At 35.4% G+C, this 23,338-nt stretch overlaps 1 protein-coding gene and 1 long non-coding RNA gene across 3 annotated transcripts in view; one reads left to right on the top strand and one right to left on the bottom strand.

Annotated features, from left to right (window-relative positions):
- Window positions 1–23,338, bottom strand: part of LOC112052049 (neurogenic locus Notch protein) — a 186,571-nt gene that overhangs the window by 45,465 nt on the left and 117,768 nt on the right. For both annotated transcript variants that reach the window (XM_052881333.1, XM_052881334.1), the window contains exons 4-5: window positions 18,173–18,517; window positions 1,092–1,254 (exon numbers count right to left, since the gene is read on the bottom strand). In XM_052881333.1, the coding sequence (XP_052737293.1) occupies window positions 1,092–1,254; window positions 18,173–18,517 (508 nt within the window). The remainder of the gene's footprint in view (window positions 1–1,091; window positions 1,255–18,172; window positions 18,518–23,338) is intronic.
- LOC128198068 (uncharacterized) lies at window positions 2,593–13,389 on the top strand. Its single transcript, XR_008250807.1, has 2 exons — window positions 2,593–11,889; window positions 12,748–13,389. It is a non-coding gene; the product is annotated as an uncharacterized LOC128198068 (long non-coding RNA).

Here is a 23,338-nt window from a genome sequence, read left to right as displayed (position 1 = left end):
ACTAATCGCTCGTATTGCCAAAGAGTAACGACAAAATAATTGTTATTATACGAAAAAGACTGCAACGACTAAGGTTACCTTATTTAGAATTTAATACGCTGTACGTTTCGTGTATTCTCATTAAAGCGTTCTTGGGTAAAATTGAACTTTAAGACGCTTGTAATAAAGGCGATAAAAAGATGGTATGTTATGCAGGTGTGACTATAACAATAATTGGTTGCAAAATTTAACTTAGGTATGTTCCATAATTTGTATGTAAAGTGAGTGTGTCACTAATTATGCATTTTTATCTACCTTGTGCATAATTGTAATAAAAATTGAAAATTGTTATGTAGGTAAGTAATTTCTTTATGGTTTTTAATGTTTTCAAATGGGTACAGTCGCACTGCGACAAAATCATGAACCCCGAAGGCTTGAAATAACATGTTTTTGTTACTTTTGAACTCTTAACACTAAATGAAAGCATTGCAGGTATTCCACAGGGAAAGCTTGCTTAGGGGATAAAGGTTTCTTAATCCGGCACTGGATCTCTCCGATCGTGTTGGCCTGCCGTCCCATCGGACTATCATTATCATCATCATTATCAACCCATATTCGGCTCACTGCTGAGCTCGAGTCTCAAAATTAAAGGGATTAGGCCAATAGTCTACCACGCTGGCAGATCGGCAGACTTCACAGACGCAGATAAATAAGAAAAATCTCTGGTGTGCAGGTTTCCTCACGTTGTTTTCCTTCACCGTTTGACACACGTCTTATTTAATTTCTTAAAATGCACACAACTGAAAAGTTGGAGGTGCATGCCCCGGATTGCTATGTTTGTATTGTGCTTATTGCGAAGACGATCAATCTATACTAATATTATAAAACTGAAGAGTTTGTTTGTTTGATTGAACGCGCTAATCTCAGGAACTACTGGTCCGATTTGAAAAATTCTTTCAGTGTTAGATAGCCTATTTATCGAGGAAGGCTACAGACTATATATTATCCCCGTATTCCTACGAAAACGGGAACCACGCGGGTAAAACCGCGCGGAGTCAGCTAGTATGAGATAAGCAGCTGAGGCCGGAATTCGCTCGAACATTGTTACTAACCTCAAAGCGCATTCGTCGACGTCCGTCTCGCACAGAGTGCCGGAGAAGGTGGGAGGGCATTCGCAGTTGTAGGAGTTCAATCCGTCCACGCACGTGGCACCGTTCTGACAGAGGTGGCCCGGACAGTCGTCGATGTCGATCTCGCAGTTCTGACCTCGGTAACCTGTTCACAAACCAAAAAAAATTTTAAACAAAAGCTATCATCATCTAGAACAGTCAGAGAAATAGAGTTAGATAAAGATAAAATAATAACTTAAAGTTTAAAAATTTATCACGGTAAGGGTTGGTCACGCCTTTTATGGATAATCTAATGAATCAATCTAGAAACTGATGGTGAGTGGTAATACGCCCATAGGACGTTTCAAAGACCTACCTAAAAGGTCAGATAATAGCAATTGATTCAAAAAAGAAAAGGTGTTCAAGTTTTGATTTTTAAATACCTACATTGTATAACACGTGTTATACAATAATTCACTGGTCCCGTGGTTAGCTAGCTGGACAATGAGGTCCAGGGTTCGAATTTCGGGTCAGACCAACAAAAAATACGTTTTTGGGATTTTTCTTACTAGAAAAATCTGCGCCTGATTTTTCACCGATCGTGTCGGTCTGCCGTCTCATCGGACTATGAAAGTGAGGAAATAGAGATTTGCTTGCGCACATACTTGTGCACTATAATATCTCCTGAGTAGGTACATGGTTAATCTCACTATAATATTGGCCGCCGTGGCCGAAATGTGGCCACCCTACCGGCAAAGACGTACCGCCAAGCGATTTAGCGTTCCGGTACGGTGTCGTGTAGAAACCGAAAAGGGGTGTGGATTTTCATCCTCCTCCTAACAAGTTAGCCCGCTTCTATCATAGATTGCATCATCACTTACCATCAGGTGAGATTGTAATTAAGGGCTAACTTGTAAAGAATAAAAAAAAAAAAACGAAAGTACTCTACTGCATTTTCCTATAGTCCGATGTCGAAATACTCGCCCATGCCACGCGGGGCATTTCATCCATACAACGATCCATACACACACTATTAGCAAGTCGGCTGCGCTACCTTCATTAGTCCGTTCCCACGCACATGTGCTACTGTTTACGAGAGAAAAAAAATGAAGACACCGTTTAAATCCATCGGCGGGAGATGTGCTGAAAAAACACGTGAGTCGTGAAACTAACCATGCTAGGTCTCATAAACGTTTGGGGATTTTTATGACAGTGTTATATTGCGTTAAATAATTATGTATGGGAAGCGAAAACATTTGGCTCCTGGGTAGTCTGATAAGAGTATGTAATCGCGTGGAATTATAGATCCTTAAGGGACAATAGAGTAAAAAGAAATGTAATGATTTTTGCGTAACTTGAAAAAAAAAGTACGATAGCCAATTATGGCGTTTGGACCATGGTAGCTTTGGAAGGAAGGTATCAAGGTTTTGCCAGATCTTTGTAGAAGTCTAAATATTTTTTTTTCAATATGAGGAACATTAATGAAAAATGTGGAAAAACCGGGTGAAAGTATTTTAAATTTTTCCTGCGTAAATGGTTAAATTTGAAACCTTGAAACCTACCTTCCAAAGCTACCATGGTCCAAACACCATAATTGGCTACCGTATTTTTTTTTTACTTTGATAAATTAACCTTTCACAGCGATCACTCCTGATATTAAGTGATGATGAAGAAGAAGCGGGCTTAATTCGAAAAGTTCATTCTTTTTTAAAAAGTGAGTCACAAAACTGCCTGTTTAGCCTTCGTAGAGTTACTGATACTATATCATGAAATAACTTATACTAAGGGCTAATTAATATAAAAATGTTATGTTTAGTTTACCAAAATAAAATATAAAATTTTAAAGGGTTTACTGTCTTTTCCAGTCCTGCCATCTGGTCCATTTTTTTTTTTTTTTTTTTTTTTTTTTTTTTTTTTTTTTTTTTTTTTTTTTTTTTTTTTTTTTTTTTTTTATTCTTTACAAGTTAGCCCTTGACTACAATCTCACCTGATGGTAAGTGATGATGCAGTCTAAGATGGAAGCGGACTAACTTGTTAGGAGGAGGATGACAATCCACACCCCTTTCGGTTTCTACACGACATCATACCGGAACGCTAAATCGCTTGGCGGTACGTCTTTGTGGGTAATACCACAGAATACATAATATTATGTATTCTGTGTTAGTAATACCAGGGTTAATAATACCACAGAATACATAATATTATGGTAATACTGAAATGAATGGCGGGTCATTAGCACCAGATTACTCCAACATCGTTATCACATTATGCTAAACGCCAAAACTGGATTTGTATTGTGGGCTTTTCCAATCGCAAATAATGTTCGCTCTCTATCCTTTCATCTATAACATTTAAAAAAAAATTATTTATCCGTCTGTGATATCGATAAATGAAAAAAAATATATTTGGCATATCTTTACAATACGACTAATATTCCCAAAATCCTTTTTCTTGTATTGACATATTTATTAAATGTTTTGGCTAGTAATTTTTGTGACCGGTCGCCTGCCTGACGTCAACCCTCCTTGGGAATCCTTGGAGTTGTGGATTTTATCGAATCGCCACCCACCACAACATTCCCAAATTCCCTCCAACTAGTAGGACAAGACTGTACTAGGACCTCTAATTAGGTCTCCGTCCGCTGGGGTACTATCGTAAAGGGGTACGAGATACCCACTCATCACCGAGATATCGAACCACGATCTCTCCGATAAATCCACCGCCACTGCGCCACGGAGGCCACCTTTAAAGACATTTAGAAGGTTCTATACATTTTCCCACGAAAGTCCGTCTTCTCTCATATAACACGAGTATTACTCGTTATCAACCCATATACGGCTCACTGCTGAGCTCGAGTTTCCTCTCAGATTGAGAGGGGTTAGGCCAATAGTCCACCACGCTGGCCCAATGCGGATTGGCAGACATCACACACGCAGAGAATTAACAAATTCTCTGGTATGCAGGTTTTCCTCACGATGTTTTCCTTCACCGTTTCAGACACGTGATATTTAATTTTTTAAAATGCACACAACTGAAAAGTTGGAGGTGCATGCCCTGTACCGGATTCGAACCCACACCCTCCGGAATCGGAGGCAGAGGTCATATCCACTGGGCTATCACGACTCTCACTATATGAGTATTACTCAGTGGGACATTAACACGTTATTTACATTACTTTATCACAACAGTTAATGTAAAACTAACTAACAAATTACTATAAAAATAGCCCACGATAGAGAGAAATTACACCCGATGGCAATAATGCCATACAAATTACCCATTATCAAAACATTGCCCCACAAAATTACTTCTAAGATTAACTTACGACATCCCAATATCATCGCAAGAGTAAACAGTGTTACATAAACATCGCTTAACCGCTACTTCTATACAATATTATTACTGAGACGGGCAGCGTGACGTCAGGAATGTGTACTCAGCAATGAAAATCTTCGTATAGTTCCAACAAAGTGTATTATCACCAACAAAGATCGCGCTCGACTGACTACCAGACGACAAAATAATTACCGACTATCACTCAAACAGTTTTACAATTCAAAATGGTTTCTGTATCTTACAACTACTTTTTAATTATACAGTTTTACGGCTTAGTCTAACATTATGAAATTAATATCATTATAATATTTAAATTAATTATAAAATGTAAATAGTTTACTTTAATCTGAGTTTAAATAATAAAGCTAAAGATAGAATCTTTAGGTTTAGTCAAATCAGTATCTTATAAACGAAAAACTGTAATCATGACATTGAAGAATTATTATCAGCAAATAACAGACAATGTTTATAATAACATATAGATAGTTTAGTATATTTATAGTTTGTTAGATGGAACTCGTAGGCCCTCGTTACAATATATAAACTTTAAATAGTAGATTAAGCTATTATAGCTCTTATTTTTAAAGGCATAACGTTGGAAATAGTATGATTTCTTTAATAATTTTAGAAACGTCGTACAATTTTGTCAATGCTGACAGTTCTATCGATCTATAATTTAGAGTCAGGATATAAAATTTTCCCTAAAACCCAAAGATTCGGAGAAAAACGAGTTTCAAAAATTTTTTGGATTTTCTCAAAAACAGCAGGAGGGCCAATCTACAGTTAACGTCTTTACATGACCCCCTTACGTTATATGAAGTCAAACTTTTTCTGATCCTGAGGGTAGCATTTATTTCATTACAGATTGAATGAACTATTAGTCGAAAAGCTCAGTCATATTAAAGTCAAAATTATTAAATTTTGATTTTCATGAGGTTTTCATAGTTAAATTGAGTTTAAATATGTGTTACATGGCCAAAAGTCAAAAACTATAAATCTATCTCTATAAACAGATCTACATCTAGCATGCAAGGATTAACACATAGCATGCAAGGAACGAGGCCTACAAAGTGCTGTCCTTTGATCATCATCCTGAGATATCCCCGGATGAGGTCTGCCGTCTGACACAAAAAGTTCTACTAATAAATGTGATTAAGGGTTCTTTTTCCATTGTCATGTAGATATTTTGTATGAAAATGTAGACTTCATACAAAATGTCTACATGGCAATATTATCAATGAAACGAAATGCAGCCAGCATTCTTGTCACCATTCCACGTGGGCATGATTTGGTAGACCGAAGGCATCAAGCGGGTTGCAGGGAGCCGCTGGATGTTGGCAAGTCGAGACCGTTGTGCTTGGAAGACCATACAAGAGGCCTATGTCCAGCAGTGGACGTCCATCGGCTGATAATGATGATGATGATTTATATAATTATTAGAATAAGTTAGCTTAAGTTCCCTATTCTCTTTTCTCATTCAAAAAGAAAAATAAAAAACAGGAATCTTCTCGAACAAAGTCGAGCTGCTTGCGTGACGTATGCTTAATAAACTTAAAGTATGTCTTCAAATGGGTTGTATGGAAATTCTGTTTTGACAATACCATTAACATATTACGTGTGAGAGTGTGTCCGCCCTTCTTTCCCATACATATGGGGATATAATTAATACACGGAAGCTGTCTCTATTTTTACACTTGTTCTAGGGCTGTCAAACTTGTATTTTTAAACGGTTATCAAGCTAAACGTTAATTTAATTTGATGTAATTATCACATTTATGGGATGTGTTTTCCTATTAACTTTTTGCCGCGGTTATTAAGCTTTGCTTTTTAACTTTGATCTTACGCGATCAAAGCGATGAGTGTCGTGGTTATGCTATAGATTATTTTTAATGGTAAAAAATATATTGGGATTTTATAATACAAATAAATAAGCAATGTCTCAAAGAATTTCCTACATTGTACAATGTTTTATCAGTTTGTGTGTCAGGTGTTTCTTTTTTAAAAAATCTTTTGATCAATTCATAGGCAATGGTTTTCTATTTAGCATCAAATTGGGCCATTTGCTTAATAATACCTATAAAAAATGTCATTCCGTATGTATGTCAACGTTTTAGGTTATTAATGATATACCAGACTATTATTGGACTTAGAATGATAAAATAAAAGTGCCAACCCTAGGTCATAGACAGCCCTGTGTTAGAAGTTGCTTTTTAATAATTCGTGAGCATCTGTTTATCAAACAGCTAAGAGGGCAAAGTCCTCATTTACGAATTTATTATTACAATAGAGAAAAATAAGTTTATCTCTTTTAAAAATTGAGAATTCAAGGCTGATAAAGGAGGATTTGAATGTTTTATACCTCACGGCGATGCTCCTGTCACAATAAATAATTTTCAGCTAAGAGGATTTTAGAAGAGTTTGTACTTATTCACTTGAAAGGGAAACTTCTTATTGGTATACCGGTATTCTAAATAGTATATGAGTTCGTCAGTCGGCAAAGTGGTAACTAGCCATGACCGAAGCATACTGCTATAAGGCGCTAAGTAGATACAAACTCCTGAAATAACATTAACTGCAAATCGACCCAAAGACATCATCATCATTATCTGCCCCCCTAGCCAAGTGGCATGTCGATTCTCTTTCTATGATCGCTAACGTTTCGAAAACTAGAAAAATGTATGGGAATGACAGATCTTGATCATGTGACCTGTCGATAGCAAATGACATTTTCGAAGCGTTAGCGATCGTAGAAAGACAATCGACGTGCCACTTAGCTAGGGGAGGCTGGACCATGCAATTAACTATAGCAGTCCTTACAAATAACCTACAGTCCCTACAAATAGCCTATAGTCCCTACAAATAACATAAAGCAGCGTATATGGACTGCTATCTGTAAGGACTTTTATTATAAAAGCTGCTCTCCGCGGTACTGTATCGTCAGACCACCTACACTTTCAGATGAGGGGTCGACTAATGCACTTTCAGTTAGGGGGTTGACTAGCGTACATCCAGGTGCCGGGTCGCCATATTAACACGTCGGGTCTTTCGAAAAGCTCAAATAGAACTTAGCACATTTAAATGTTGCAACACGCGGTACAATAGTAGCAAAATGCCTCATCAAATTTCATTAGCCGTATAATTTAAGAAAATCGTTATAATTTGGGTTCAAGTAATTTTTGCGACGCAACAGACACTCAATTTAAAACTTTAACACTATGGGAATAAAGTGAATTATTGTCTGCGTGAGTGTGATAAGAAATTACTGGGTAGCGTATACGCGATTTAGTAAGGTAAATGTCGCTTACGTCATTGTTTAGAGCGAGATGCGGGGTTCATTAGATATGTTACGAAATAACGGGTGAACGATTTCAGTATCGTGTGTGATTATTACAATCATTTATTTAACTAGACTTTAACTAATATGTATGGGTAGCAGTAGCGAAGGCTGAAATTTTGTAGTAGGTAACCCGTTCATATGTGTTTTTACGGCCAGTTTCTTCATCGCAAGTAACAGTCAAAGTAACGTCATAAATCAAAAGTGACGGTCTTATTCACTGAAAAATAACGCCTTCTTTACTACTTACTACTTTTACTTTAGCTTTAGCTTTACATGAAGAACCTGGCTGTTAGTCTGAAAGACCAAGCGAGATTCATTGAAGTCTACGTTCTTATAGATAGTAATAATATGTATTGTAATAAGTTGCGCTGTAGAATGCTGTTGGAATATTAAATACCTATTTCGAGCGTGTAAAATACATTACAATAATGAATATATGGATTTTTAAAAGGTAACCCGATAGGAATTGTGTTGTTAGGACCCGCTCTTGATGATTAGAGGTTCCTCATAATATAAAAGCTGAAAGTTTGTCAGCTAATGTTACCATAAGTAGGAAGGTACATATTTTTAGATTATAAGCTATATATTATCTCCGTATTCCTACGGGAACGGGAACCACGCGGATGAAATCGTGTGGCGTCAGCTAGTATTATAAAAAGTTAGTCAAATAAAAATCTTCCGAACCAGTGGTAAAATCTTTACAAATAGTCAACTGACGTATAAATAGTGCTTGTAAACTGAGCCTACTTGAAATGAATTTTGCATTATAAATATTGTTTTTGACGGCCTCCGTGGCGCAGTGGTATGCGCGGTGGATTTACAAGACGGAGGCCCTGGGTTCGATTCCCGGCTGGGCAGATTGAGATTTCCTGAGATGTCCAGGTCTGGCTGGTGAGAGGAACCGAAAGGGGTGTGGATTTTCATCCTCCTCCTAACAAGTTAGCCCGCTTCCATCTTAGACTGCATCATCACTTACCATCAGGTGAGATTGTAGTCAAGGGCTAACTTGTAAAGAATAAAAAAAAAAATTTAATTTTTATTTTTCTCCATCATCGAAAAAAAAAGTAAGAAAGAATAGCAGAATGTTCGTTGCACTCGACTCGGGCGATACATAAACAATGTAATTTATAGCCGGCTTATATTTTATAGTACGCTTTCGAACAACGTCGTGGTCGCCCGGGGCAAGCCACAGAGTAAGTACTAACTTGTAGACACGCAACGCATATTTTTATCTATTGTTGGAACATTTCTCATGCGTTGTTATTCGAATTAACGGATCCTGAGGTCCGAGGGAGTTGTAAATATTGGAAGTGACGTGAAATATGCATGTTTAACTTAATCTTATCTTCGTTTTTGGTTTGACTGATGATAAAAGAGCTATTGTTGAGATAAGTTGTCACTAAGTAAAGCTTATTTCATATTCAAAACCTTCTTACTCGTAGCTGTCTTAAGGTTTCGAATCCTACTAATATTATAAGCGCGAAAGTTTGTATGGATGTTCGTTTGGATGCTTGTTACTCTTTAACGCCGCAACTACTTAACCTATTTGTCTGAAATTTGTCTGTTTGGAATTGAAATACCTAAATTTTCGTCTGGATTAACACATAGGCTACTTTTCATCCCAAAAAAAACTATGGTTCCCGCGGGATTTGTGAAAAACTGATTTGGGCTGTTAGTAAATGATAATTTAAGATTACTTAAGGAATAAGATCATTTTTTTGTCCGTTTTTCTGTCTGTGAGTCTGCCTGGCTATCAAGATATTAATGATGAGTGCAAAGTTCAACTGCAGGTCATACTTTTAAGGTTCCGTTTTTTTTCTAATAAGTCACGGGACTCTAGAAATGGGTCGACATTAAAAATCTCGTCGTTTTATGTTAAGAGGAGGATAAAAATCCACACCCCTTCCGGTTTCTACACGGCATCGTACCGGAACGCTAATAGGGATGATGACAGTTTTTTAAATTGTATATAAATTAAGAGTATACTAATAGTAAAGCAATTTTGTAAAAGGAACAGGGTATCTGCGATCATTACTTTCGGAGCTACAGGGATTTAAAGAGTCAGATTTCCGGCGCTGCCGCGGATCCCTGAAAAACGCCCCATACAAAATGGCTCGAAATAATGACGTCATAGGCAATGTAATGATCGTTAGATTTGTATGCGCGTTCAAACAAAATTACCTATATCTTTGTTATTTGTGCGTTTATGCTTATAGTTCATGTATTAAAAAATGTCACATTTAATGTAAGGAAGCTAAAACTGTATAAATTTTCATCTAATTACGATAAAATATTTTTAATAGTTTTTGAAATTTTATAATCTCATTTATTTTGCAAATATCCAGACAATCTTTGCTTTTTATGTATAAATTAGTTAACATTGACCCTATTTACCCGAATGTATCATAAAAATCAATATATTCAAACCTAGTCATCATCCCCATTATTTGGTCTCTGGTAACTAGCCACGGCCAAAGCCTCCCATCAGCCAGACCTGGACCAATTAAGTCAGCTAGTATTATAAAAAAGTTAGTTAAATAAAAATAAAAACCTTCCGAACCGGTGGTAGAATCTTTACAAAAAGTGCTTTTAAACTGAGCCTACTTGAAATGAATTTTGAATTTTTAGAATTTTTTGAATTATAAATATTGTTTTTACTATTTTTTATATTTTTATTTTTCTCCATTGTCAAAAAAAAAATGGGCTGAAAATAATGATGATACCTAATAATTTTAAACTTATTTCGTGGTTGTTCATTGTGAATATAATTTAAACGGGTACATACCACGCTAAATAGACGAGATTTCGAAATATCGACATTAGAAATCTCGTCGTACCCGTCAGGTATGTACCCGTTTCAATAATATTCGATGATACCCTTATCAATCCTATTTAATTTTAATTAAATAAGTAATAAGCTACCAAGTACATTGTTACACTCTCTATGCTCATTGTTCATTCCGGTCAATCGAGGTCGAAAGGCCGGCCGATTTGCATTACGTTTTCGGGTTATCTGAACAAGCAGTCTCTGATTGTGTTGCAAAATAGTTTACCGCTAAAATATGTGGGAGAAACTCGCGACCTTTAGCTAAGGGACTGGACTCTGACGAAGTAATTAGGACATCGAAGTCCAATGTTAAACGAGATTGCCTTAGGCTTCGCCATGTGAAATTCTAGATTATCTAGGGATATAACTGATTTTACGAACCAGGGGCCTAATTGTCTAACGGAGTTCATTGATCGTAAAGTTCATACGATCGGCTACGATCAACGATCAATCGTAACTTTACATTGGTATTGTCTAATTTAGTTCATTATATGAAGACCGGATGGTGAACGATGAACTGAAATCATTCATGAAGATTGCGTATTGTTTATGCAAAACGATAGTGAAACTATCGTTAATAATATTATCAAATTTAAGTTAAACTCCATAATAATGCATATATTTTAACAAAGTTTTATGTCTTTTGTTTAAAACATTAAAGAAGCATTAAATTTCACGAAAAATATCTACTATTGAAGAAAATAGCGTGAGAAAATGGTACATGCAACTCAAGTAACAAAACGCAATTAACGAATTTAACCAAGGGCTATTTGGACTATTTGGTAATCTCCCTGTTGTCTGTGTAGGCTAGTGTCAAAATAACGGGGTATCCTATTAGTCTGTGGTGAAACATAGCATATTAATAACCTGTGGATTGGAAATTTTAATTTAACAAAACAAAACAAAATTTTTATTTTTCAGGTTTTAAAGAGAATTTAGAAATTGAGCAAAGTTTTACTAAATTATAGTGATCTTAGGAGCAAAGTTTACTTCGTTTGTGTTATTGTTAATCAAAAATATAAAAGTAAACAAAAAAGAAAACTACCTCTATCTAATTTTGTCGATGTCCATTTCTTAAGAAGTTTCTCATTAAAACAACGCTTAACTCAGGCAAGGCAGGGCTAAGGTGGTTAGCGTAACTACAAGTGGTTAACTTACAGTTAGCCAACTGAAGAACAATCAACAATGCCCGATTAATAAGTGATCGCGCTGCTTGTCTACTACATGTCCCTGCACTAGTTATAGCAGTAATTTCTTTATTGGGAAGTATTTAGCACATCCGGGCTGCGCAAAAGGAGAGGGTGGGCATTTCCTCTGTCTTTTAGAAAAGTCCGCATGTTATTTTTATCCCAGTGTTAATCTCTAAGTCTCGTATGAATCGGCACTAATATACATAGGTTTACCTAAGTGTGTGATGAGTGACTTCACAAACAGACTTATTATTAAAGGATTTGAACAGTTCTCTAGCTCTTTAGGGTGTTTTATTCCTTCACCAGCCAACAACAGTGTCATAATTACAATGGGTTCGCAGAGTTAGTTTATCTAGGCATTTAGATATACCATTCAAAATCCTCTACTGAGAGCAAAATGTTACTGTTTTATTTTATTTTTTATTCTATACAAGTTAAACTGAAAATCCACAACCCTTTCAGTTGCTACACGTCATCACACCGGAATGCTAAATCGCTTGGCTGTATGTCTCAATTGGTCCAGCCGGGGATCAAACACAGGACCTTCGGAACATTAATTATCATTAACATCTGATAGTGGTATATGAACACCATAACTACCAATCCACATTGGAGCAGGTTTTTTTTTATTCTTTACAAGTTAGCCCTTGACTACAATCTCACCTGATGGTAAGTGATGATGTAATCTAAGATGGTAACGGGCTAACTTGTTAGGAGTAGTAAGACAATCCACACCCCTTTTGGTTTCTACATGGCATCGTACCGGAATGCTAAATCGCTTAGTGGTAGGTCTTTGCCAGTAAGGTGGTAACTGGCCGAAGCCTTCCACCAGCCAGACCTAGACCAATTGAGAAAACCTCAATCGGCCCAGCCAGGGATCAAACCCAGGACACCACTGCTAATGTTTTCCTCTCAAAGATTCTATCTAACTTTTAGTATGAAATATTAATTGTTTTTTTTTAATTTCAGACTAAATTGATTATTATGAACAGACCATTATGATGAACCACTGATATTGACTCAGGGACATGAAGATGAGTGCTTTGACAACAAGACTGACTAGCTGAGCTAGCTTAAGAATTATGTGGTGTGTGTGTGTGTCTAATTCCAGGAGCTCTCTATGTCAGCCATCCATCTATATTCTTACTCATTTTTGTTAATTATAAAATAAATTTGATTATTTAGTATGTAACTTCATTGTACCTATCCTGCTAGCTGTTAGAAAGATAGCATCTGCAATAATTTATTTACGGTAAAACATATTTATAAATAAACATGCTTTAACATTTAAGTATGGCCAATATGTTGTCAAGTACAGTGGGCAGGGCTGAATCCATGATCCCTCAGTGTCTAGTCTGGCCCCTTTATGGAGTAGCTAGTTAGGCTTTAGCAGATTTATATTCTAATTTGGTAAAACTCGTTTTTCTGATTTAAGAAAATATACTAATCATCAAAACAGTGTCTGCAAGTACTGTACAGGCCTACTGTTTGGATGAGAAGTATATATTTGATTATTTTTAAGCTTTGTGGTTTCAGGGTTTAAAAAATGTCTAACTGAAAGTCTATGTTTACTGTATTTATTATTATTATAATAAATAAACTTAAAAAATCTTTTTTTTATAAACTTCCAACCCCTATTTCACCCTCAGAGGTGTCATTTTCATAATTCTTAGAATACTAGTAGTCAAGATACTGTAATAAAAAGATACAGTTTGTGAGATTGTAGGGGTAAACACTGGACCTATTTTACCAATAAAAATCCACATTTGAGTATTATAGGCCATGTATTCCTTCCCACGGGAACAGGAATTATGTGGGTGAAACTGCAGGGGGGTGAACATACACAGGTATTATAAATGTATTTTTTACAACTACACTTTTTTGAATAATTTATTTAATTATTGTAATGGTAAAAAAAATATTAATAGTAAAATGTTAAACTGAAAGCTTTAGTTTTGGAAAAGACTACAAAAAACAAACTCAGCGAAGTAAGTATTCTTTTATTTTCAAATATCATCAGCATTTCACAATCTATGCAAATATTTTGATAATACACACACATTTATGATTTGACCAGATAACAGGGTCATCAGTACAATGTCCTATCAGCTAAAAGCCTTTGCCATCTTTTCTTCAGCACACCAATATGTTATTCCACTGTATTGCAGGTGCTTTTAGCAATATTGGAGTCTGCAGTTATAGGGCATATTCCAAATATCCTGTAAAGCAAAATTGTTAATATTGAGCATATTATAAAATACACACATCACTATTTAGTCTCAATGTAAGTGTAGTTTGTGTACTAAGATAATATAGCAGACAGACAAGCTTCGCTTTGACTCATTCCCTATTCCTATCCTATTCTACTCCCACCCATTGGCTTATCGACTATTATTTCCTATTCCTATTCGGTAGCTCAGAATCCTAGGATTCCTAGGGTGGGCATGCACCAATGGAAAATGTAAATGTACCTATGAGCGATGACAAAAGAGTTTGTTCGCCATAATCATAATTTTAAAAATGAAATTCGATTCCTTTTTGCTTAATAACCAGCAAACTTAACTAAACCACACACACAGATCCCAACATATTGGATACAACAACATGCAAGATGTCGCAGAAATCTAAAACATGGTATGGTATTAAATATCGTAGGTAGTGAGTTTATGTCGCTCTATGGACTTTCTCTGGTACGTCCAAAGAAAGTGTGTGTAAGAAGACATTGGATGCTGGAAGAAAGATGCTGTTTGATCCCCAGTTCTTGGAGGAGTGAGACTGTGTCCAGGATATGCAAGCATTCTTCTTCAACTCATTTCTAGAGCGTGTACATTCTTTTTCTCACTTTCTCTCAGAGTCCAAGTCTCAGCATCCTATATAAATCGATTAATAGCACTCAATTAACTTCATTGTTTTGACTTTATAGGTTCATTGCAAAGAATATATTATTTATTACTCTTTTTAACAGAGTTCATTGTTTACAAACAAAACACTTCGCAAAGTTTCGTCCTAAAAATGCTAACTGTGGACGGAGAGACTGAATTGAGAGATTTAGAATGGAAAAAAATATTAATTTTAGATATTTAATAAAATATAAATTATTATTTTGGAATTTTGGACATCCACAATTTGTCCGTTTTACGATCAAAGGTGACTCAAGACCCATCGTAAGATTTTGACATAAGCCATGAACATAAAACTTTACACAATTCGAAGACAATCGCAAATAACTGTCAAATCTTAACAAATCATTCACTCTTCGTATAAAAATAACGATCTAATCGTAATGAACTAACTATGCCCAACCGATGGCTTTCCATTGGCTTACACAATCCGAAATAGCCGTTTGACAAGTAAAAACGTACGATTTCAACTGTCAAATTCAATCGTTTGCGTTAGACAATTAGGCCCCATATCTTCGGCTTTAACGGGATTATATGCAATGTGGCTTTTAATGTAAAATTTATATTGTGCTTTCAAAATGCTAAACAGATCAAAGAAATTGGCCAAAATACGCGATACCATGCCTATAATAATCAATATTCCCTTAATCTCTAACCTTCTATGAGCCTTTTATGAGCCTATATATTATATACTAATATTATAAAGCTGAAGAGTTTGTTTGTTTGAACGCGCTTATCTCAGGAACTAAGTACTGGTCCGATTTGAAAAATTCTTTCAGTGTTAGACAGCCCATTTATCAAGGAAGGCTATAGGTATAACCTATAGCCTTCCTACCGATATTATCCCCGTATACCTATGGGAACAGGAAGCTAGTCAGCTAGTTTTTTTTATATAAGTGACTTAAGAGATTTTCTATAGAGCAATAGCTGTCAGTGGACATCACGTCGAACTAGATCTAGTCGCTTTGATGATGAGTCGACAAAAATGTTAATAAACCGATAAAAATACAAGGTTTCAAGTACCTATTTAGTCGCCTACTGTGTACGTTAACATTTCTAAAACTGTAGTAAACAGCTTTAATTTTGTCATTACAAATGAACAGAGGACTTTTAACTAAAGCTCCTACGTTCGCTTAGTTGCGGGATAAACATGAAATTATCGTTTATCATAAAAACATTTAGCTATCCAAATTAATCATAGACCTAACAGATAACAAACTATAAAAAATATTACCATACATCAAAACAGTAATCTACGAATCTATAAGAAAAGCCCATCAAAAGAATTAATTTAACCCAACCGCTAATTTCCGAAACTGAACAGCGGTAACAACTAACACCTGTTGATAAGATCAAGCGGTAAATGGCCCCAGCCTCCGGAGTCGAGAGGTCAACCAATGACAGACAGAAATAATTACTATTGCACAGAAATTAGTTTTGTATGTATTGCTAGATTGTGGTCTCTCTAACAGTAGGTTTCGGATTGGATGATAGTTTTGGCTCTCAGAATTAGTATTCGAGAGCTTTTTCGTGTATTGAGCTAACGATATTTTATACTGTAGACTAGTAGATGGCGCTAATAGTACTCTATGCCACGGTAACGTTTGTTGTTACAAATGGTATAAGTAAAATCTCAAATTGCGAATGAATGTATAGAATACGACCAGTTTTATTATAAGTGTAGATATAGATATGTTACGTGCCTACAAAACCACCGCAAAAAGTGATCCCGATCCGAATTTTACGATTCCTCTGAGCGCACATATGCATAGTTTTGTGTTTACTTACATTCAAACATTGTATATTTGTGATATACAGGGTGCTCGGTAAGTATTGCCCAAAACTCTAGGGTTATATTCTTTAAAGAAAATTAATTAAAAATCTCTAAGGAACACGTGTTCTAAAATGAATATTTTCGGAGTATAAAATATTTATTTTTTAAATACATAGTAAATTGTGTCCCTTATATCGCATCCTTATATGACCTAGCCAAACTTATTTATTGATAAATATCATGAAGTAGCTTACTAATGAATGCAATTTGCAATATCTCGTCGTTATCGACAGTCTTACCACTACGATTACGTATTTTAAAATGCAAGGATAGATAAAAGCGTGTGTTATATAGATAGTCGGAATTATTTGAATTTCTTTGTATGAAAACATAAAAAGTTTTTTGTTTAAAAAAAAAATTGTTGTATGCACTTCGGCCTTTTCCTTGTTTACTAAGCGGATAAAAGTAGGTCTTTGTTCGCTTCAGTCTCGACACGTTAGTGACGTACCTATATAATAGTATAAAATCTTTGTATTGGACTATCATAGGGAAATCTAAGTTTCTATGTGATTTAGTATGCTGCTTAGAATCGTAGCTAACAACAGGATATCGCAGTCTAATTTTTTCATTAAAAAAAATCTTACATGTACAGAAGTTAGCAAGGAAGTCTTCAAGTTCCTTGAAGGTACAAGCCTATAAAAATAAATTATCTCGTTCGAGATACTCGGAATAGTCATTCGCCATATATAAATATGCTCAAGACTTTTATAGCAGTGGCTACTGTGACTTAGTAAGGAAGTTGTCCAATGGATCGACACCGTTTCGTCAACTATAAGTAATTTAACGGTTATGTTAAATTAAGCACACGATTGGCCGCGTGCCTCGGTAACTGCTTACCGTATCTGTGCCCGTATAATCTATGAGTGTTGCCAGGTTTCGATTTGCGCGGGAAGTCTCCATTTTATCGATCGATCTTTTATCGAGCGATTTTTTATCGCATATTTTCACTTGGAACTTTTTTCGCTTATTTTAACTAGTTAGTATTGCATAAATGTTTCAAAATTTTTTAATACTTTCTTGTAACAATTAAACGCGAACTTAAATATAGAAAATGTCCTTATAAAGACATTTGACTAAAAAAATCATAGAACTCTTAAATAGCAAGAAATAATAATAGTTTTAGATCCGATCGCAAAAGTTAATGGAGTAAATTATTAAAATTAAAACATACAAAATGCTGAACTAGAACCACCTGCTTTTTAGAAGTCGGTTAAAATCATTATTTTATTCAGTTACAAAAGAGACAGTACCGTTCGACTGGGGGTAGCTTATAAAAATGTGCTGCCTAGTATTTTTAATTAATTTTAAACCAAAATCTTACTAATTTGAACTTGTTTTCAACATTTCTATTGGTGATACAGATTACGATAATCTAGAATTAGTGAATGGCTTTCTAAGTACAATTTTTAATCAACACAGTAATTGCTAAAGCTAAAGAAATGCATAAAAAGTATCACCCGGACGTGGGACCTCTAAGCCGAGGTCCGAATCTCATAGGAGACGCCCTTAGAAAGCCGTTCCGTCCACTATCTTTATTTCAGCCTTCGGGTCTCATCAGGCGATGCTTCTGCGCTCGCCCAAACCCCCCGGTGACGCCGTAGTGGTCCCACATGGAGCCATCGGCACTTACTCAACACGAAAAAAAAAAAGTATAACTCACCAGTAGGACAATCACACTCGTATCGTAATTGATCCAGCTGCGTGCACCTCCCACCATGCAAGCAAGGGGACGGTTCACAGGGCACGTACTCCGTGTCACAATCCCTGCCTGTATACCCAGGCTCACAAACACAGGTGTAAGAACCGTGGGTGTTGAAGCATCTCCCATGGTGACAAGGACCGGATCCACTCGAGCATTCGAACACGTCTTCAGTACATCGCGCGCCGGTGAAGCCAGGTGGACAAGCGCAGGAGTAGCCGACTGTCGTTGTATTGTCTGCAACGCAACGTCCTCCGTTCCTGCAGGGTTGGGATGCGCAGTGGTCTTCGTGTGAACATTCTTCGCCTATTAACAAAACAAAAACACAGATTGTACTATGAAATAGTCTTATGTTGGAGTTACACCACCCCATTTACTACAATCTATCAAAGTTGTTATTGCTCACTGAACAAGTCTTGCTGTAAATTCATAGGCAGCGTTCATATTAAAACGAACAAATGACTCGTATGATCTTAAGTGAACTACTGCTGTACTTAGCGGCTAATAGTATTATATGGGAGATCTAGTAAGTAGCGATCACAATAGATTGAAAGCGGTCAAAGTGATAGTGATTACATGAAAACCTGCAGAGCTACACCAGAAAGAAGAAGTTGAAGAAGATTTTAAGTGAATTAACAGCACAGAACATCTTAAATAATAGAATCTGCCTGGTGAAGTGGTAACAGAGTCACTACAAACGGACGAACATAACGATTAGTGCTTGTAAACTAAGCTCACGGGAAATAAACTAATATAAATCTGACTGAAGAGACTGAACTACAGATCCTTGATTTTATCCAGTCTATAAACAAAATAAACGTATAAATATAATAAACATGTTCATTGAAATACAAAAAGACATCAAAGTTAGAATATTTTCTCATAATTTGAATTTCAAAACTAATTAATGTGAAATAGATCCACAGATATAGCTTAATTAGCAGTATCCATTTGTTATTAGCCATCAATCAAACCTCAGCTCATTAGTACTTCAATGTAAAAAAGGATCAACACATTTTTTGCCGAATAAATTTTATATAACTCTTCACCGTTGGACATTTTAATATTATTATTACTAATTAATGAAATTATAATAAGAATTTAATTATTTTATTGATCAAAATTCAAACCTCTAATATACCGAATAGGTTCTAAACACAGAACAGAAAAGCGTTAGTGTTTCGTAAATTGAACAAGATTTCCTTTCAGAATCTATTCGTGATTTGTATGTACTTATCTTACTAATCATTACAATCTTACTTTAATATTAAAAGGTTATTAAAATGAAAGCAGCGTATTCAATATCCAGTAAACAGATTTTCAATAACGATTACAGTTTACTATCAAGTATAACTTGTCATGTTAAGTAGACATCATTTTGAGGCAAACTCGTTTTTGAAAATGTAAAATCTTTATAGTTAACAAGCCTAACGGAATATTTGTGAGGGGTCAGATTGTTAAGAAAATCAATAAAAGCGGAATATATTATCGTTATTGGCTACTTAATGACAACGGTTGTCTATTGATTTGTTTAAAGAATGTCTTTATAGCGATATAATTATTTAAATTAAAAGCAATTTGCAGAGAGCTTTTATCCACACAAACGTGAAGTAACTTTACCACGAAAAAATTAGGCGAAATATTTATAATATTTAATTTTATTGCAATATCGCAAAATCTATTGTTTTTTTGATATTATATTTTGAAATTTTTTTCACTTTGCTTTCTCTAAGACTTTAGATCTGCACTCAATATAAATATTTAACGAATGTGGCGCTTTTTAAATTCAATAAGTTTGACTTCATACTAGATATTATGTTGTTTAAATCCACCCACATGAAACATTTTCATCAGTATATCCTGATTTTTTTTTTTTTTTTAATGCAAATAGGCTCGCGTTTGACCATGATCTAACCTGATGGTAAGTGTAGATACAGTCTAAGATGGGACACGCTTGCCTAGAAGGTGCCTATTCACTCTTGTTTTGAAGATACCCAAGTTATAATATTCAGGAAACACAGACTTGGGAAGGGTATTCCAAACCTTAGCCGTGCGTATGAGAAAAGAAGACGCAAAACGTTTTGTACGGGTCCTAGGGACATCTACAATATAGGGATGAAAACCCACCCGATGTCTTGCGGTGCGATGGTAAAAAAGGCGAAGATGGTATGACATCGAATAGCTCCTGAGCACATTCCCCAAAATATATCCTATAAAACACCGATAAACTGGCAACTTTCCGCCGATGCTCAAGGGTCTGGAGTTTGGTCAAAAGCGGTGAATCTGTGCCAATGAGTCTCCTGGCTCGGCGATCCACAGCATCCAAAGCAGCCAATTGGTATTTGGCTGAGCCGTCAAAAAGATAATAAATAAAGTGTAGGATGCTCTCCTGCCGTTTGCAGGATTTTTCGTTTGTTTCTAGGAAAGTGTCATTTAAATAATTTCTATTCATCTTATATACTTGTAGTCAATCAAAAGCCTATCCAGTAACAAAAAGCCAATCAGTTGACTATAAACACAATACCGAGTAAAACAGTGTTTATTAGTCTTTAGTTTATTAGGTATTGATTACTTTGTCAGCTCTAAACGCAACCGGATCCTATAGCTACTCATTAGTAGCTATGTCACCCATCTTTAACTTTTGATTACAAGAAGCGTATATTCGAAGCTTTTATTACACGGAGCCGTATTTGATCTGTTCTTCATTAAAAAACCAATTAACAGTGAAACATGCGGCAGTTACGGCGAGTACTTTTTTATTTGATTACAGTTTTAATGGTTTTACTCTCTGTGTAAATAATAAACTAATTATACTTAATGAGGAAATGGGAACATATTTCAAAACTATTATTTTTTTATGCTTTTTCGTTTTTTACTATATAGGTAGTTGTTTCGTGAATTATGGACCGTATTTTATTCTGTTAGTATAACAATAAGTTGGAGTTAGGCATATTTATAGTCAAAACTGATTTTGATTTTTTCGTTGTAAACGCTTTCGAAATATCAATAATCCTCACTACACGTGAATTTGAAGTATTTAAACTCGAACTCCATACACTATAGATGCACTCACAAAAAACTAGCAAATTGAATAAGATTTATGAATCACAACAAAGTATAGAAGAGTCTACCAGTTTTTACGCTACCAATTTTTAAATCACTCAAAATCAATCGATAAATTATGAGCATTTAAATCGTATGGACGATTGAAATGAATGCGTTACGCGCTCGCACCAAATTCGTCATCAGTTAATTGGAATGCCTAGCTGACTAATCGACTTGCGCTAAACGACATCAGGAATTTATTTTGATTGGTGGAACAAGCTCAATTGCTGCTTCGGTCACAGTTTTGGTTCTTGTGCATATTGCTTCATTCAGTCTAATGTTATTAGCTTTAATGTCTGTATGGCCATTGTTTCTCTAGTCTTGTTTTAATTTTTTGAAATTATTTCGAAAGATAATGTTTAATTCAGAGGTTTTTCATTTATTTCAGAGGTAATCAATATCAGTTATGGTTTTATTGGTTGTAATAACTTTAATTTCATCCGTTGAACGTTTGCTGCTACACTTTAAATCATAAACTGGAGAAAACATGCCATATTGTTCCATATAGATTTCAATATAGTTGATATTTTTTTCATTATTCTGTATTCAAATTTATTTATAGAATGCTTTTGCAAACACTTTTGTAAGAAAAGTCAAGTCTTCTACCACTTCAGAAGTTCCAGCTTGAAACTGAATTAGTGTGCAAGGTCCACCGTCACAAATGGCTTCCACAAGTGCTTTATACTACAAATAGGAAATGCAGCAGCCACCTCCTCGGGTATAATGTCAATTTATTGATAATGACATGTCGTGTAATAATAAATTATTGCGAAAGAGGAAATACAAATTGCTTCACTTTCTCCTTCTTATTTTGTATTTCCGCTGTATGATCATTGTGTACTTAAGCAGACGCTGCGCTGGTAAGTCGATAGTTTGAAGATTTAACAAACAATGATGACTTCCACTTGCATATCTGTACACTATTGTAATTTCGCACTCAATACTAAGAGTTATACTTTTTCAAGAACTTGTAGCTCAAATAGCGTCACATCCTCATTGACTTCGAAAACTGGTTCTTCCTTATCAAGACACATCATAGATAAGATTTAGTTTCGAAAAATTTGGTAGGATTTCTGCATGATAGTGTTTAACATCTGTCAATGCAAAGAAACCTTTATTGAAGTTTCTAAGTGCGCTTGTAAAATCAATAGAAATCTCATAAGACGTTCAAACAATTTATGTTTTTGTTATTCGATTAATTAAATAATAATCTAGCAGTTTTAATTTAATCTACCGCTTAAATGCCGCGACAAAAACTGAAAGCTGTACAAGTATTTTTAATTGCACAAGTACCAAAAACACAAGACCCGCCGGCATCGTTTCGTATGATAACATAATTGCGCTTATAAAGCTATTAACAGACTAGCTGACATGATTGTTGCCGACAACGATTCACAAATTTAGAAAGATGGTAATGTTGATTTCCTTAATTAATGTGTTGATTTTGCATTAAAAAAGATTATAGCTTTCAATGATCTCACTAGTCAAGCTGAAAATGTAATAATGTCTGTTTTATAATATTGTAGTAACTGATCTGATTTCTAAAGTTTTCTGAAATGTAAATTCTTCGTCTGGCGGCATCGGCCGTGGCTAGTCATCAATCTACCGGCAAAGACGTACCACCAAGCGATTTATCGTCTCAGAGGTATGGGTAGAACAAACTTGTACTTCTTCCATATAGTTGATAGTTAGCCTGCTTCTATTTTAGACTGCATCGTCACTTTCCATCAGGTGAGATCGCCGTCAAGAGCTAACTTGGAAACCAACGAGTACATTTATCGATCATATTAGACAGTAGTCAAATGATTGTCGCGAATTGAGTTGGTACGTCTGATATCAGTATAACCGAATTCATAGTTCATAACAACTGCATAGATTGTGAACTCTATTACCAAGCGTTAGGGAGTTAAAACATTTATGTCAGCAAGCTATTATAAGGTTAAATTGAAAGGAAATGTTAATAGTTAAAACAACTTTCAAAATTTATCGTTTCTTGTTTTATCATCTTGTAATTGTTTAAAT

This window comes from Bicyclus anynana, chromosome 4 (assembly GCF_947172395.1).
Source record: "Bicyclus anynana chromosome 4, ilBicAnyn1.1, whole genome shotgun sequence".
In the NCBI taxonomy this organism is placed as follows: Eukaryota; Metazoa; Arthropoda; class Insecta; order Lepidoptera; family Nymphalidae; genus Bicyclus; species Bicyclus anynana.
This window is presented reverse-complemented; position numbering and strand designations above follow the sequence as displayed.